The 16,739-nt window shown below is 43.6% G+C and overlaps 1 protein-coding gene across 2 annotated transcripts in view; it reads right to left on the bottom strand.

Annotated features, from left to right (window-relative positions):
* The window catches only part of sorbs1 (sorbin and SH3 domain containing 1), a 44,402-nt gene that overhangs the window by 14,380 nt on the left and 13,283 nt on the right, over window positions 1-16,739 (bottom strand). For both annotated transcript variants that reach the window (XM_080507332.1, XM_080507333.1), the window contains 12 exons: window positions 16,371-16,477; window positions 16,071-16,215; window positions 15,858-15,890; window positions 14,591-14,733; window positions 14,005-14,065; window positions 13,785-13,859; window positions 11,838-11,873; window positions 11,614-11,716; window positions 9,287-9,401; window positions 6,207-6,290; window positions 2,121-2,170; window positions 193-371 (listed from right to left, as the gene is read on the bottom strand). In XM_080507332.1, coding sequence (XP_080363458.1) covers window positions 193-371; window positions 2,121-2,170; window positions 6,207-6,290; window positions 9,287-9,401; window positions 11,614-11,716; window positions 11,838-11,873; window positions 13,785-13,859; window positions 14,005-14,065; window positions 14,591-14,733; window positions 15,858-15,890; window positions 16,071-16,215; window positions 16,371-16,477 — 1,131 coding nt within the window. The remainder of the gene's footprint in view (window positions 1-192; window positions 372-2,120; window positions 2,171-6,206; window positions 6,291-9,286; window positions 9,402-11,613; window positions 11,717-11,837; window positions 11,874-13,784; window positions 13,860-14,004; window positions 14,066-14,590; window positions 14,734-15,857; window positions 15,891-16,070; window positions 16,216-16,370; window positions 16,478-16,739) is intronic.

Here is a 16,739-nt window from a genome sequence, read left to right as displayed (position 1 = left end):
ACATGTATCCCTGTCAGACAACTTCAACCGTCCAACATTGGCTTCCGTGACTCATTGGTTCTGTCTCAGCAGGAAAGACCTTTAATGGCCGGCACTAACTAGCGTCTGCACACAGAAGCAGACACACGCACACACATACACACACACCTGTCCTTTTAACTGACCACATATGCGGAGTGGCCCCCGTCCTACCTTTAGAGGAGGAGGAGCTGCCTTGGCGCTTGTTTAGGGCCCGTAGACCTTGTAAGGGAATGTCGCCGCCTTCCAGGACGCTCTTGTAAACATGGCGGTCGCATTCTGGAGCCGCAGGCTCACTCGGGGATGATCCTCTGTCCTTCTCCACCTCGATGTGCCCAGACTTGCTCGGGGAGCTAGACAGAAAATTGGGAGGAAGGGAGCCGGCTAATTAAGCACAGCCAGATTCACTCACAGAGAGTTGCATTACATGTTTTTATAATAAACAGAGGCACACACATTGTGTAATGAGCTGTCATATGGTTCCTATTTAGTATTTTTTGAGGTAATTCCTCTGTATGCAGACTTTAGGGAGACAGAATAAGCAGAGACCGAAAAAGCCAAACTCAGAAAGAGAGAATGTGGATGTTGGGAGAAGACATTAGCTCCAACAGATATCCTGGCATTCCAGAGAGGCCATTGGGACAGATTTCTATAAATATGACTGCATGATGCATAGGCCGTCACCCTGCACCTGCACAACTCTCAGGTTTACGCTCTTTCACATGCTCTCATATATTACTCACGCTGCTGGCCTACACAATACATTAAAAAGACAGACTCTCTTCTGTAAAATGAGGGGAAAAACACTTAAAAAAAAAGTGTTACAACATGAAGAAAAAACGTAAAAATGGCTTTAACATTAGCAATGTTGGCGCAAATGTATGGACACATCACTCTCCCTGTTCAGCGCTGCAACAAGAAGCTCTTTCATTGCATTTGGAAAGAAATTAGGTACACTGCTGATGGTGCAGAGCCATCAAAATGATGTTAGCTCCAGGTTAACTACAACTAATCACAAACATTCACAGTGGCAGTGGAAGATTTCAAATAATCTCTTTGGGAGGCAGCTCGATAGCCAATGTTTATCTTTTCAACTGCAGTGAGTTACAGCAACATTAAAGACGGCTAAGAACGTACTACTGCATCATGGTGACGGCTCTTATTGTGAGGTCATGTGAACGGTTATTTTAATCTTACACATACTTCAGCAATTGATCATTTTGCTATCTATAAGTGGAAAATACTTCTGTACACACAGTGCTACCCGGAAACCCAGAAAGGTGTTTTGGTCTTTATTCTTTCACCGAGAAATGTCTTCAAAATTCCATACTGACTCTAAACAGACACGTTAAAAAAAAAGAGAAAAGAAAACATCCTTTCTCAAACACGTGTGCCTTTGATGGGCATCAGTTTATGAGCTGGGGTTTCTTTTGAAAACTTTTGGGTGAGTTTAACACCAAACCAACGGATTAAACAACTTGGATTAGGAAGCTCTCCTCAGAAACTTGGCCAAGATGACCGTAATGACTGTAGCAGATGGAAGGTTCTGGGGTTAAAAAAAAAGAAAAAAAAATGGAGGGAGAAGTTGATTCTCACTGAAACTATGTCTTTAGTTCCGTACATTACACAAACTAAAGTGGAATCATTGGCTTTGTAATCTTTGTTTAAGCATGAGCTGCCGTTATCTTTGTTAATCCAGTTGCTGATCGTCGTGCTGCACTCACACGCTCAAGGGGAGATAACGGTTTTTAAGTTATGCAGCAGCTGGGTGAGTTCCCTCTATCCCAGTGACATCCAGGCTGCTCCCTTCAAATAAATCACCACATGTTTCCACACTGCAAACACCCACCCCCTAAAATATAAAATATGGACAAAGGACATGCTGTTCTAGTGTTTTTGTCTTATTCTTATTAACGGGATCTCCTCAGGAAGCTGGTGTCCCCATCCATGTAGGCGGGTGTGCGAGCTTTACAGGGTGGAGAGAGAGAGAGCACTCATTGTTATCTATCCACCCATAAGCAGCCTTAAATAACCATCGACATGCTGGACGGATGAAGCGAAGGTGCAAAGCACAAGTATTTGGAAAGGAAGGGGAGACTTACTACTGCTGCAGGTCGGAAGCTGTTTCCAGGGGGCTGAAAGAGGGGGCACTCTGCAACAAACCAAACAAAGAAGTCATTGATAGATCCACAGGAAGGTCTCCTCCAGTTAGAACTGAGGCAGGCGCATTCGCAACGGCCAGATTCTGCCTTCTTTCTGCTCTGTGCCGCTCGCTGCTCTGGGTTTGTGCCTCTGCTGCCCGGGATTCTGAGCTTCTCTGGACTGGGCTTGGCATAGAGGTGGCAAGCGTGTGTTTTGGCCTGCATGCAAGTTGGGGAAAACAAGCAGCAGTAATGAGAGTGGGAAGAGAGGGGAGGAGAGGCTGGGTGGGCGTGCGTCGGTCAGGGGGCGCCCATGCGGGGAGGAGGCTGTCACTGGCTCAGCCAATGGGCTGCTGTCTCCCAGTGAAGCCATCTCTTTTGTCTGGTATTGAGTCACTCTCATTACCACTGGACCAGACCAGGGGACAATTAACCAGCTGGTGGGGGAAGGAGGCCGAATTACACACACTCGTACACACATTCAATGCTGCAGGGCAACTACATGTCAAAATACATATGCTTTCTGACAAAGTAAGTACAGAGGAACAAATTCGTTGTAGATGCAAATAATAATGTTATGAAGACAAGGCAAAAGGATAAAAAAGGGTAAAGAAAAAGACTGTGAGCACAAAGTGAGTGACAAATAAGTAAGAGGAGTATGAGAGTCCAGTGTTATTTGGAAGCAGATATTATCCTCAATACACAGGGAGGGGGGGGGGGGGGGGTCATTGATTCACTGGTGCAGCACCAGCGCCAGCCTTTTGAATGGTTTAGAGCCAACTAATTTTAGTCCACTGTTTCTGTTGCTTTCCTCTTTTCAGACGTCACAGCAGGTAAAAATAACAGACGTGACACGGGCACTATGAATAAGAGCACAAGTGTTGTTTGCAAATACGATTGCACAATCCCCGACCCAGCCAGCCCGGCCCTGCTGCTAATACCACATCTACTTCCCCGCCGCACGGCCCAGCGTCCGCTTCCCCACACCGATGAGCAGACAAGGAACATTCTGGACAGCTCGTTTGCCACAACATGCCTTTGCACTTAGTTGCCAGGGCAGAAGGATCATTAATAACCTCTCAGAATAAGAGCCTATCTTTATAAGAGCAGAACATCAGGCCTGGCAGGTCTATAGTCTGATCTATTTATAAAGCCAAATGTTCCATGTCGACTCAGGAGAACACTGCAGTGTCACTGAATAATCTGCGGCACTTCCTCGCTCCTTCAACGTCTCCCTCCACTCAAATGTGATATCGGTGGGAGAAGACGGTGTCCTCTGACACCCCATGGGTAACTGGGCTCATACACACGCAGCATCAGTGGAAAGTAAACAGGAAATAAGCATGGATGGCTTATCTGGAGTGAATGAATGGAATCTTAATCTGGTTATTTACAAGACGCCTGATTTGTGTAACTTTATGTGAACCTTTCTTTACACATAAAAGGCAACAAATAAAACTATGTGTATGTGGATTTAACATGTATTGTGCTTTTCCACTGATTTATCACTACTCCAATCGCTTTACACACACAGACACACACACACACACACACACCAATGCTGGCGGCTGGCGTGCAGCTCAATCCATCCATTGGGAGCAATTTGATATCAAGTAATTGACAATGATATCATCTCACAGTACGTTATTCTGTGAGAGCTGATATGACTTCAAAGAAACGGGGCTCAGGACTGTGCATCCTGTGAGATATCACAATACAGGATTCAGGAAGCTGTATGAAGGCAGAGGGCTGTATATGGGCACCGACCAGGACATTCGTAACACCGATGACAACGTTTCTGCAGAATTTCGTGTGCATGTTTCCTAACAGGTGTCCTCAGAGCTGTGTGCTGCTTTCGTATTCAAAATAGCGACCATGAGTGGGTCATGGTAACATGGATCTCATTCTTTCCAGGGTCTTACTTGTGTTGATATGTTCTCATGAAAACAAAACAGCTCCCCCAGTGTGAAGGGCCTGTTGCAGCCTCATCTCACCCTCCACTAAATGCTTAAAGGCAACGATTAAGTGTACAACAGAGGTTAAATATGAGAGCACAATGAGCTGGCGGACTTACAGATTTGCCTCCTTTAGAATATGTCAGGTGGCAAGGTGGGGGTGGGAGTGAGTAACCCAGCCCCTCACGTCAGCATATGCTCGACAGATGGAGTCACTCTGTCGGTAGTAGGGGGCCAAAACGGGCGTACTGGACGTAAATATGTATGGAATTCCAGCTCCAACCAGCCGCGTGTATCGATGAGTTGGATTGTAACTGTCACCGGATGAGTTTTCACACCTCGCTTAAACCGAGAACTTGTAAATATTAATCATGAGGCCCATTAGTGTGATTAAACGTGTCACACTCACTGAGGGGCTTTCAGGTAAATAGAAGTGGCTTCCAGTAGTCAAGAAGGTATGATTTGAACGCGGTGGGAAGAAAAAAAGAGAGTGATTATTAATGTTTAATGTAAGATGTTTGTTTTTGGGTGTTCTTTTTTTGGGGGGGGGGGCAATTTGCAGTTTGGAACCACATCATAAGTGCTGAAAAGATGAGTATCAAAGCAAGCACCTGACCTTATAGTAGTAGATATCAACACTTATTACCAGATTACTTAATTTAGAGAACAAGATGTAACCGAGTCAAGAAAACTTGGGTCTTCAATCCACCCTGGCATTCTACCATTTTCCCCAAACTTGCAGCCATATCGCTCCTCCGGTAATACCAAGTGAGCGCTGATATGTCAATCAAGCTCCAATGAGCCAGTGTGTCTGGCTGAGCCTTAAGGTCAAATACTGCACATACCAGGTGCAGCTTTAGAAGTGACTTTGACATTAAACAGGAGCCAGTCATCAAGCCGAGCTCAGCTGGCAAACATCCAGGCTGCCATGAGGCCGGAGTCGCCGGCCTCCGTGGCTAAACGTCCTCCGCATATACTCCGACCCGGAACGGGAGACCCTGGCTCTGCGTGTGGCGGTGGATGCTGGGACATGACCTCATAGCCAGCGGTATAGCCCGACGGTGCCACCTCATATGATCCGGGGTGTGGCGGCGTGACTCTGAGTGACAAGCCAGCGAGGAGAATCAACATCTGTTTGTGGGCGGCCAGTGCCACACTTGTCTGGTGCCAACTGAGCCTCGAGGCTTGGATTTGTCATGACACCGTATCCTGCTTTGACGCGCCCTTTGGATATTTTGGTGAATGCACCAAATAGCAGACGGACGACAATTATTATTTCAAGTGCGCGGGATTATCCTGGAGCCTGATGCCCATGACTGCAGCCTCTCCAAGTGAAGAGTGACTTTTGGATGAATCACCCAGTCCAGTCCTCCAGTCCATTACGTGTTTTAGTTGGCAAGGATGCCAATCGGGGGTGACCAAAAAAAACAAAAAAGTCTTCCTCTGCTGCCACTATTGGCAGTATTCTGAAATACAACGCAACAATGATGAACAGCTGTGCTATTTAAATGGCACTTTATCACAGACACCTGTGCTTCTAGTGGAGTGTCATAAATCCTCATCTACAATCAACCTCATTAAGTATTAATTATCTGAACTGCACAGGCCACAGCGAAGTGATGAGGCACTTTTCTGTAGCTTGACTGTGTTCGCTCACTCCCACAGATGCAACGAAATCAACATTTTGGACCAAATCAAGTATGAAATGTTTTTAAATTGGATGAGGTGAGGACGATGAAACACGAAAACTTAATTGAGCGCTTTAAAAAGTCAATTCATTTTAAAATGTTACGGAAACTTTAAGAAAATGTGCGGTTATGAGGAATAAACAGACACGGGTGTTTCATTAAATAACATTTGTTTTGGACACGACAGTAAATTCAGCAGATGTTCTTCTCAACATGCTCTCACATATTGCTTTATGTGCAGTATAAATTAAGAATTATTTGTTAGGATACTGCAGGGAGGGGGGTGAGACACCGTAGTGGTCCTCGAAGACAGACACAGTACGTTTAGACATGACTCCAACACGAATGTTATCACATGCAATAAAGTACAATACGCTGTCCATCACTAGACAGCGACCACTTACCGCTTTGTCAAACTCCATCTCTGAAAAGAATTTATACCAAGGCTCATTCTCTATATCTACATCTTCTGGACTTACATCCTGAGTCTATGGGGGGCATGGCAATGGGAAGAGGGGAAGAAAGACAAGAGAAGACAGTTCAGACAGCACACAATATAACACACCACCACGTTCATGAGGCATTGCAGACTGAGCTCACTGCTGGCACACTTCAGGATACCTGCTCATTTGAACATCAAACGTTTGTGCTTCTTTAAAAACAAAACAAACAAAAAAACAACTAAATATGATATATTGCAAAGATTCATTTTTTTCCCCCTGTAGAAAACAAGATGAGAAGGCTGATTTGAAACAACATGGAGCTGATAACGGGTAATGTAGCTCAGCATATAGAGGCTGAAAACTGGAGGGAATAGCGAGCGTGGCTTTGTAACAAAATCCACTTCCCTGCATGTCTTCAGTTCACTAATTAATATGTAATATGCCATCAGTCTTCTTGACAGTGTGAGGCTGCTGCTAAGGGACTAAAGCTGGACTCAAAAAGCCACTATTCCAAGTAAAGAAAATAAACCAGTACGGGGCGACGTGCCTCCACAACAGAAGTTCCGGTTCACTGATGGGATCCTAATGCTTTTAGATTATAAGATATGATTGCTCATGGCTGTTGGGATCTGTAGGCGATGAGAAGCACAACTCTTGTCATCTCAACATTTGGCATTTTCGAAGGTCGACTTTGTTGCCAGGTTCACTGTGCCCTGCCGGGTTCAGTCGTTATATTGCCACAACCATTATATGTAAAGATATAAGGTGGAATTTCCCTTCTTATGTAACACATAAAGAGCGCAGGTCAATGAGTCAGTCTATCACTGGTTTCGTCGTGTTTATCACTGATGGTGAAACGTCACTATGAACTGGCCTTCCTGTAATGTCGCTCACTACTTGAGGCTCAATAAAAAGCAAAAAGACTTAATCAGCTAAAAACTATTTTAGTTTACAGATAAGACTGAATGTATTGCATCACAAACACCTAAAGAGGACCTATTATGCTGGTCTGCATGTTTTGATTGATCATTAAAAATGTTATCAACATGGCAAAGCTGTTTAAAAGCTTTGAGAGATCAGTTTTGGACCAGAATTGCTCGGACTGACATCATCTCATCGAAAAATTTTCTTTAGAACATGGTCTCTTTGATGCAAGGCAGCCTGCAATGATGTGGCTGTAATTAGAAAAACTCCACACTGCAGTGAGCAGACTTATGCTGCTTTAAAGTCGCCTCAAACCTTAAAAATAGGTTTTCAGTTTTCATTGTTGCCAAGCAGAACTAATCCACCTTCTTCATGTCTTCATCAAGAGCAGGGGGCTCAAAAACACGAAACCAGAGCATCTCTCGGGGACCGTGGGATGACATTACAGTAAAGTGTACAATTAACAAAGACAACATAAACTATACATTATCCATAAAAGAAACTGTTGCTTCTTCATTAGACAACACAGAAAAGTGAGCAAGAGATCAGTGAAGCTGCAAAGAAAAGCAGCTTTATTGCTGGGAAACTATTAGGAACATAAAGATATAATGTAGGATGATTTTTATCATAACATGGAGAATAAACTGGGTTGTATGTGAACCCTGTTACTATAACTGCAAGTTTGAAACTCACGATTTAGAGAGTTTCAGTTTTCATTCAGAGCTGGCTGTTCCCAGTGAGAAATACAAGCAGAGACAGAGTTCTGACGTTGTTTTGCTGAAGTTCTTTTGGCTGCTTCATTGCTGCTACATAGGACTCGTCAATCTGTTCGAAGATGATTGAAACAAATGGACCGTTTAGGATCAGCATTTTCCAATGGCTATGTTTACATGGAGGATTTTGATCATTATCGATGATGCAAAAAAACAAAACTATTGTTGCCTGCGTATGAATGTGTTCTTGTGAATGAAACAAATGTGTCGTTTCATAAGTTCTCATATAGAGATAGCAGAAAGAAATGCTTTACTGGAAGCTTTCTCCCTGTTGCCTGATCGGTGATAAAATGGAAAGCTCCATTAGAGTTTTTTTTCCCAAGAGAATCGAGTCATTCAAGTCAGGAATTAAAGGGTCTCAGGCAACTGAACAGCAGCATTATTGTTGCTGAGTCATAGGCTTCCTGGGAGCTGGAAAAAAATGCTTGAGCTAAAACCCAAAATCTGTTCGAAATACATAGACTGACATCGACACACTCATATTTGTTTAACGCCATTAAATCACATACACAGATCACGACAGTCAACGACACATGCATGCTTTTTTCTTGGTTGAAGTGTGGAAAAATTAAAATAATCGTGAATGATTACGATCAAACAAAAAGATTGGTATGTAACGTTTAAAAGGGCGGTATCGAGCAACACCACCAAATCAAATAAAATGAAGTGAGGTTTGGACAGAAAAAAACCCCAACGGAGTTCATCGTTTTGCTGAAGTTTCAGGATGAACTGTAATAACCTCTAATGGGGCAACAGACTGGGTTATGGGGGAGCAACACTAAATAACCTGATGGAACTAAATGACACAATAAGTCATCATGTGATTTAACCAATTGGATATCCTTGTAATCTGTTTCCTATTACGTAACACCAATAAAAACCTTAAAACAATTATTGCAAAGAATTGCCCTCAAGGACACGAGCTAATGTTGCATCACCGGGTTGAAAACACACGGCGAGGGCTTGGAAATGAAAGTCGGACCGCGAGCGCGACACTTCGCTGGCGTACCGGTGCCGAGGTCCTCTCACAGCCCAATGATCTTAAATTGAAGGCAGGAAGACAATGGCTATCCTTGAAAGTGATACTCCCCCGCTTGCTTCAAAGCAGATTCGTCTGTCACCGCAACAGGACACCCTTCGGGAATGTGGCGGGCTCACACATGCGTCGCCTCCCAAGCTGTTAGGGGAGCTTAGATACAGAGGTAGCGATGGGGGCAATGGTGAAGGGGGGGGGGGGGGGGGGGGGTGGATAATGGTTGGAGAGAAGGTGGGGGGGGGTTACACGGCACAAACAGGGAGGGGAAGAGGGAGAGAGGGAGGCAGACGGGCAGGCGGGTAGCGTACCGTTCTCTCCAGCTTCAGCACCGACGATTTCCCCGGCTCGTACTCAAAGATGCTCTTGGGCTCGGCGCGGTACTTCCTGGTGTCTACCTTTTTATCCGGGGGCTCCCACTCGTTCCTGTGGAGAGGCGGGTGTCGGGGTGGGCAGGGGAGGGGAGGGGGAATCAAAGACAGCCAATCCTTATCAAGTAGTCTCCATGGCAACCGGCTCAGGCTAAGATTTTCTTTTTTTTCCCCTTCTAATTTGAATATGACGTCCGCTCTCGTTACGCCTGCCCTCTCTCTCTCTCTCTCTCTCTCTCTCTCTCTCTCTCTCTCTCTCTCTCCCCTAATCCTCCTCCTCCTCCTCCTCCTCCTCTAACGATGATAAGACAGACGATCTAATTGACAGAGGAGCCATGTCACTAATATGATCAGGAAAACAAGATTGGACCCGGTGACGAAAAACAGAGCACGGCACTTCCTGGTCGACAGGTGGACAGTCCAGGGCTCAAAAACACAACTATCAATTAAGAAATACTCTCTTTATACTCCCAACACAACAAAGAATTTCAAAACTGTCGTGACATTCCCTTCACATTGCTCAGCAACAATGGCAGCGGCCAGGGCAGGAGAGCAGGAGAGCAGCGCCGCGTCACGAAGGTCACACCTCCACATGTCATCTGCTGCTTTTGTGGGAAACAGTTTCCCCTCCATCACCTGTCCTCCTTCGTCACTCCATCGCTCATTTCTCGAGCAGCAGGCCATTCACGTCGGTGCTGACGTGTGTGTGTGTGTGTGTGAGCTGCGGTGAGTCTAATCACACCCTGAGTAAACAGCGGAGGACGCAGAGGTGAAAGAGAAAAATAACCACGGATTACTCGGGGAGAAGGAAGACATTTCCGCGTCTTCTGTCACACTGCAGAAACTGTCCCGACAAATCAAGAGTGTTCACCACTTTGACAGACATTGTTCACAGTGACTGTTATAGCAACAGCTATATATGGGAGGACTGCTTGTTAAATGCAGCTGGGTCAAAACCTGGAAAACACCTCCACCGTAAATAAAACAGCTGTTAATTTGAAACTTTTAAAACCTGGACGTTGGCCAACGGTGTCTCACGTGTCCGTATTCTAAATTTGAAATGTCAGTCTTCTCATTTTGGTGTATGATAGGGGAGGATGTGAAGACAGCCTGAACGCCTCATCAAGCTGTGCTCGGTTGGTGTGATCAGAGTTTATGAATGAAAGGCTGGCAGCCCAGGAGCTTTATGTAAAGTTTTATGTAAATATGTAAGTATGTTACAACAACTCATAAAGAAGTATCACACTATAATGTTAATATCAAATACGTAAAGTTATATGTTGTGAAAAATAACTATATTTATTGTTTTATTTTTTCTCTAAACAATATATTTATTGTTATTTATTGTTTAGTCATAATGAAATTTGTCCTGACAATATGATTTAACACTTTTCACTTTACAACATGATAAGTGTTCACATTGTAGTATAATAACATTACACAGGGCACAATGTCTGCGAGAACAGGAAGGACGGATCCCTCCTACGCTTCAGGAATCTCTCCTTTTGCTGAATCACTTTTACTACAGTGAAGAATAACATTTATTTTCCCTGCATTCACCAGCAGACTGGGCCGGAAAACACTGACCCTGAAGTGCATCTGTAACTCTTCTTATCATTTTTCATTTTCAGTTCATCCCCCATTGCAACCTCCCATGTCATGCCTCAAATGTTGAAGTTGTAAATCTTTGTATTAGTTTAAAATCATTTAACTTTACATATATTACATAAAGCTCCTCTGTCTGATTTCCTCAGACGATTGAAATCGTCTCGTGTTCTGCGTTCACGACAGTCACACTCAATGTAATATCACATTAACACAGAAGTACAACTGCTGTGCCAGAGTGACACTTCTGGAAACTCTTACTGACATGAAACAGGAATGAGTGGAATTGTGATATTCGAAGGGAATTTCTATGACCGTGTTGGAATAATGAGAAAAAGTGAGTGGGCACATGGTGAGTTTCAGATGTCCACTGCAAAGAATAAGGCTTTCACTTTCAGATCACAAAAACGAAAAAAAAAAAATACAGGAAATTCATAAAGGAATCAGGATTTCCAGCATTAAATGAGGATCTTACATCCATCAGCAACACTCTTCACTCTTATTTGCATTATGTTAAAACTTCAATCTCTCCATTTCAAACATTTAAACGACATGACACATCATGTGAGGCTGCTCGTTTGGAGCAGACATGATGAGCGTTGTCCTGTGTGTTCGGTATGGAAGTAAGTGCCCCGAGCAGCGAGCAGATGGAGGGCGCTGACCTTTTGGCAGCAGGTCTGAGGGAGGAGGACCGCGTCGGCACCGGCATCGACCGGCCTCGAGAATCCACCTCATCGTCACTTTTTGAGCGTGGGACTGTTTTCACTGAAACACACACACACACACACACACACATACAGATATGTACAACCTTTGAATAACTCTGTGCAGAAGAGAGATAATGGAGCAAATGAAGGAATTATTTGAATTAAACTCCCAAACTCACCGTCTTCCAAGAAACTGTAGGGGGCGGGACTGTCGCCTGCAAGTCGAGGGAAACAATAAAACAATTAGAGTTCATTCATTAGTTGTTGTTATTTTGTTTTGTTGTTGTTTTTTTCCCCCAAATGTGAGCATCTCTGATTACTACTTGAAAAGCCATGAATTCGATATGAGCCTAAATAATTCACACGGCATTAAAATCTCTTTTCCAGTGCTTCAACCGCCGGATCACACCTTCCATTAGGCATTACAGTTTCACCAAACACAGGCAACGTGTGCCAAGTCAAAGCACTTTCCAGGAAGCATTACTGAGCTAAATAAAGGAATCCAGCATCGATGAGCATCAAGCCTGTGGCTGAGTAACGCTTGGTAAAGCAGGACTGTCACCACACATTGATCAGATGCAGAAGCTGAGAGTGAAAAACCCAGAGAAATGAATTTAGACTTTTTTTTTTATTTTAACCATAAGACCAATAATAAAAACTATGAATGAAGCCTAACATCCACTGCATTTAACAAATTGCTTATTCTTAAGCTTATTACAGCAGTAAGGAGTATTATGTGTGTGCAGCCTCAGCTCTGTGTAGGACAGCTGCACCACCTAGTGGTTAAAACTGTGCACTACAACCCAGACCCCGGGCGAGATGAGAGGAGTTCGAGGCAAAGCAAGTCTACAAGCAAGTCAGATAAACTACGAATTCAAAGATTTGAATTAGTATTGAAGAGAAAAGTGTGAAGCTCATGACTGAACTGAAAACAGAATGCAAGGGAATAATTCTCAAGTTTTCTGCACGTCAACTTGTTTGGAGTCAGCCATGTTTACTGTATAATTTCAGAAGCTCCAATCAATATTATATGAAACAAGATCGGTTAGAAAGTACAGTATAGTCACAGACTTTACAAACATCGGTGACATTAAATATTAAAAGGGTAATCCATCATTAAAATCATACTTTAAAAATCTTAAAATGTCATTCATTTTGCATTCCCATGATTTCTTTTTTGTTTTGTCTCCAGTCTCCCAAATTTACCCCAGGTTGATTGTTGGTGCAAAAGTGGGGGAATACCCCTTTAATGCTTGTATCCAGTGTTTGTAGGTCCTTACAATGTATGCACACGGCTGAGCCAAAATATTTTGTCAGTTGTTTTTGCTCGGATCAGATTAAATGTGTACTAAAATGATATAGTGAGACTGTTTATGGATGAACATCACTTTGATTCTGTACATTTTACAGGTGAATGCCTGCTTGGTATTATGTGAAAAGCTGTTTTAGAGTTAGTTACAATACATAACGGGACAAATAGGAATAAGGTGGGCCACCATGCAATTGGTGAACAATGGCTTTTCAGATTTAATGAGTAGGCTGCTGGAGGAATGTACAGGATTAAACGCGGGCAGCTCGAAAAATGTGAATTTGTGAAGTACAAGCCAAATATCTAACTGTGTAGTCACAACTGAGCGGTGATGTTTTGGCTCATCTCTGCACATCATTGTGTTTTAGTGGTGGATATATATGTTAGAGCTCCCTCTTTGAATCGTAGGCGATGCTGCGGGCTGTTCTTGCCTCGCTCGGGTCAACAGTCTTTTTCACCAGACATTCTGACCTACGATCAAATGTGTGATTCATGTCAGGGTGACACAGGGCCATTTATCATTCTCGATATGTTCCCATACTGTCTTCCCAGTTCGACAGGCCAACATGTCCAAAGTCAAAAAGAATGTGCGTCGTTCATAATGATATGAGGGTGTCTGCATGAAAATGTCCGTGGTTCTGCGGTACAGTGACGATAGAGCCTCTCAAGTACTTCGAGCATCTTCGGTAAGTCGTACTGGTAGTTTACACACGTGTGCCGGTGTTACAGATCAGACTGGGTTAAAGTATTTGAGAGGGCAGGACATGGCTGCGGATTAGTAAAAGCAACCGAGAGTAGAGTTACTGCCATCAGATACCTTTTGATCTCATGTGAATGTCATAGTTCTCAGGGAAAATGTAGGTGGGGCGGTATGGGTTTTCCTCAATGGGCTCTGAGCACAGCCATGAAGAGACAGAGCACAGTGTGACATAACAGAGACACACACACACACAAACACACACAGAGATTGTGGACGGCCACAGAGAAACACAACAATCAACACTGTTCGCGGGGAGAAAATAAATGAAGACACTTACCAGGTATTCTATGTATCTGTTTAAACATTGACTTATACCAGTCTTTGGACTTTTCAGTGTTCTGGAATAAAGCACAGAGCCACTAATGATTTTGGAACAGATTAACAATAACAACATAATATTAAGATTCTACTATTCTCCTACTATTCCACTTCTACTATTATATACACAATATGTTGATCCTATTAATAAAGACACCTCTTCTGCGACCACGGTGACAAAAATCCTCATTAACTTGCAATAAATGGAAAGACATATAGTGTAGATATTTTATAAGTACTATCCTTGGATCAGGGATTTTATTTTTGCCAGAATTATCTCCAGTCCTTTACAGAGACAGACAACAAATCAAATTTACACGTAGGAACAATTTGGCATCACCATTTAACCTCACATGTATGTTTTTTGGACTGTGGGAGGAAACCAAAGTACCAAAGTCTGGCATTAAATTAAAAAAATACTGGTCATCCCCAAACATTTTGAAAACTCACTCAACCTAAATACTGTATAAGATAATCTGCTCTGAATCGGCCCATTGAACTCGGAGTCGATCCGTCTTCATTAGACGGTTTGTTTTGCCGCTCACCCGAACAGGCACAATGGGCTTGTTGAGAGGACCGAGGACGGGCGAGTGCAGTGACAGCCTCAGCCTCTTCCCGTCCATATCACAGACCGGACTGACAGAGTCTCTCCCAGGATCCGGGCTTTTGTCCCTCTCTGGGGTCAGGTCTGTGAAGCACGGCCATAAAGAATGAACTGAAAGCCACACGGGAGTCAGAGGAGGCGGCACGTTTACAGTGACATGACACATAACCTCTGAGGTGAGGCTCGGGTCAAGGCGAGGCTTAGGAGATGTTTAGTCGAGGCCTTACAGATGATGTGGATGCAGGCAATACATCAGAGTGGAACGTAAACAGACATTTGACTTATCGTAGCAGAGCAAAGGGGTTGAGACGAGCTACTTGTGTTCCTACACTGAGAAACTGCTTCAGTTCACTGGGATACTTCAGTGACTGAAGTGTCTCGATAAACTTTTACTATTACTGCAACTTAAACAACATAAAGTTTAAGCAGCAAAACACCTCACTGAGCTGAAGTGAAGCTGAATTTAACTGTTAAGGAGACTATAGAAAGGAGCATAAAATTTACCAGCAAGGTAAATTAAACTAAATCACAGTTGTGATCTGAAACTATGGAATATCAGTGTCTCAATCCAGGAACAATACACTAAGTCAAGCTTGACATTTTCTAATATAGAAAGAAATGCATTGATTAATACGTATTTGCTGGGAAACAAATAAAAAGAATAGAAAAATATACTCATATTATATCTTGTTTTGGACCTTATTGTATTAATGCACTCATGATACAGCTTAAATGATTGCAGCTTTGGAGGTGCACTTTGCAAAAAAAAAAAAATTAAAAAAGCATCAGATGTGTAGAAAATAAAAAAAGAGAATTACTGATTTTAGAAATCTATCTCATAGCAAGTTAATCCATTATTGGTGCTATTGTTGTATTGAATGCTCAATCTGGGAAAACAAAATTGGAATTTTAAATGTTAATTATCCCAAATATTTCACACACGAAAACTGTGGCATACCACAAATAATATATCGTTGCATAGACTTTGGTTCAAAGAACCGACTGTTCCTAACTGTGTTTTGGGGCTGACGCAGGAAACGTGACTCATTCCCTGGAGGAGGCTGGTATCAAACTCCTTGACAGTCGTGGGAGGCTGACTGACGCTTCGGTCAAGGACCACAGATTATTTGTTGCAATAAAAGCGGAGCTGCTGCAAGCGCAGAAATGAAAAAGACATTGACAAGCAACTGCTAGAGCTGAGTGCATACCTTCCAAATGAGACAGATGCTTTTGCTGCTCTGCTGTGAGAGAGAGAGAGAGAGAGACAGACAAGGACGAGACAGTGAAATGTGACTCAGCCATGAAGCGAGGGCGTGAAAGCACCGGTTTACATGTAACACAAAAAAACAAGACCAGTGGAGACGGTTTTGCACAAAGTCTCGCGACGGAAGCGTTTCGTTCGACCTGCCATCTGCACTCACCTCTGTTGTGCTGCAGCAGGACGATGGTGGGGTTAACGCTGCTGGTGCAGGGGTAAACAAAGCTCGGGGCTGGCGGTGTGACACAGTCGTGAACCCCGGTGGAAGCTGGAACTTGATTTTCTTTAACGCTTTCGGGCAGAGCGGCCTGAAATGTTCCAGAAAACACAACGGGAAGGTTAGAAAGTCGCAAGCTTACCAAGAAGTCTCACAGACGACGAACAGGCACCTGCAAAACAAACTGTTGTTGCCATTGCAAAGTACCAAGCAGCTGGAAGTTAAATGTGGTGGAAGTGAGCGTACCTGGCACTGAGCGTTGTTTACAGGAGGTAAATCAGCTGTGGTGTTGTTGCCTCCTTCAGCCAGCCCTGCTCCAGAGCTGTCTCCATTAATCTGGCTTCTCCACCCGCCTGAAACGAGTCCAGGACTCCGTTCAGTCCAGCGGTCGGAGGTGACACTCAAAAGTTCAGCAATTTCAGTGAAAAGCAAACCATAACAGATAATTGCTGATCAAATAAATCTCCATTTCATCCTGCGGGGTGTTCGTGCTTTCCTTCCTGGCTTTCATGCACCGAGCTGTTAATATCCCCAGGACAGGGGAAAAAAAAATAAAAGATTCTCCCACAATCTCTGAACTTTGTCAGGAGAACAAAGTGCCTATTCACCGAGCTG

The sequence above is a fragment of the Blennius ocellaris genome (genome assembly GCF_963422515.1).
Source record: "Blennius ocellaris genome assembly, chromosome: 13".
Lineage (NCBI taxonomy): Eukaryota > Metazoa > Chordata > Actinopteri > Blenniiformes > Blenniidae > Blennius > Blennius ocellaris.
Note: the sequence above shows the minus strand (reverse complement) of the source record. Positions and strands in the feature narration are given on the sequence as shown.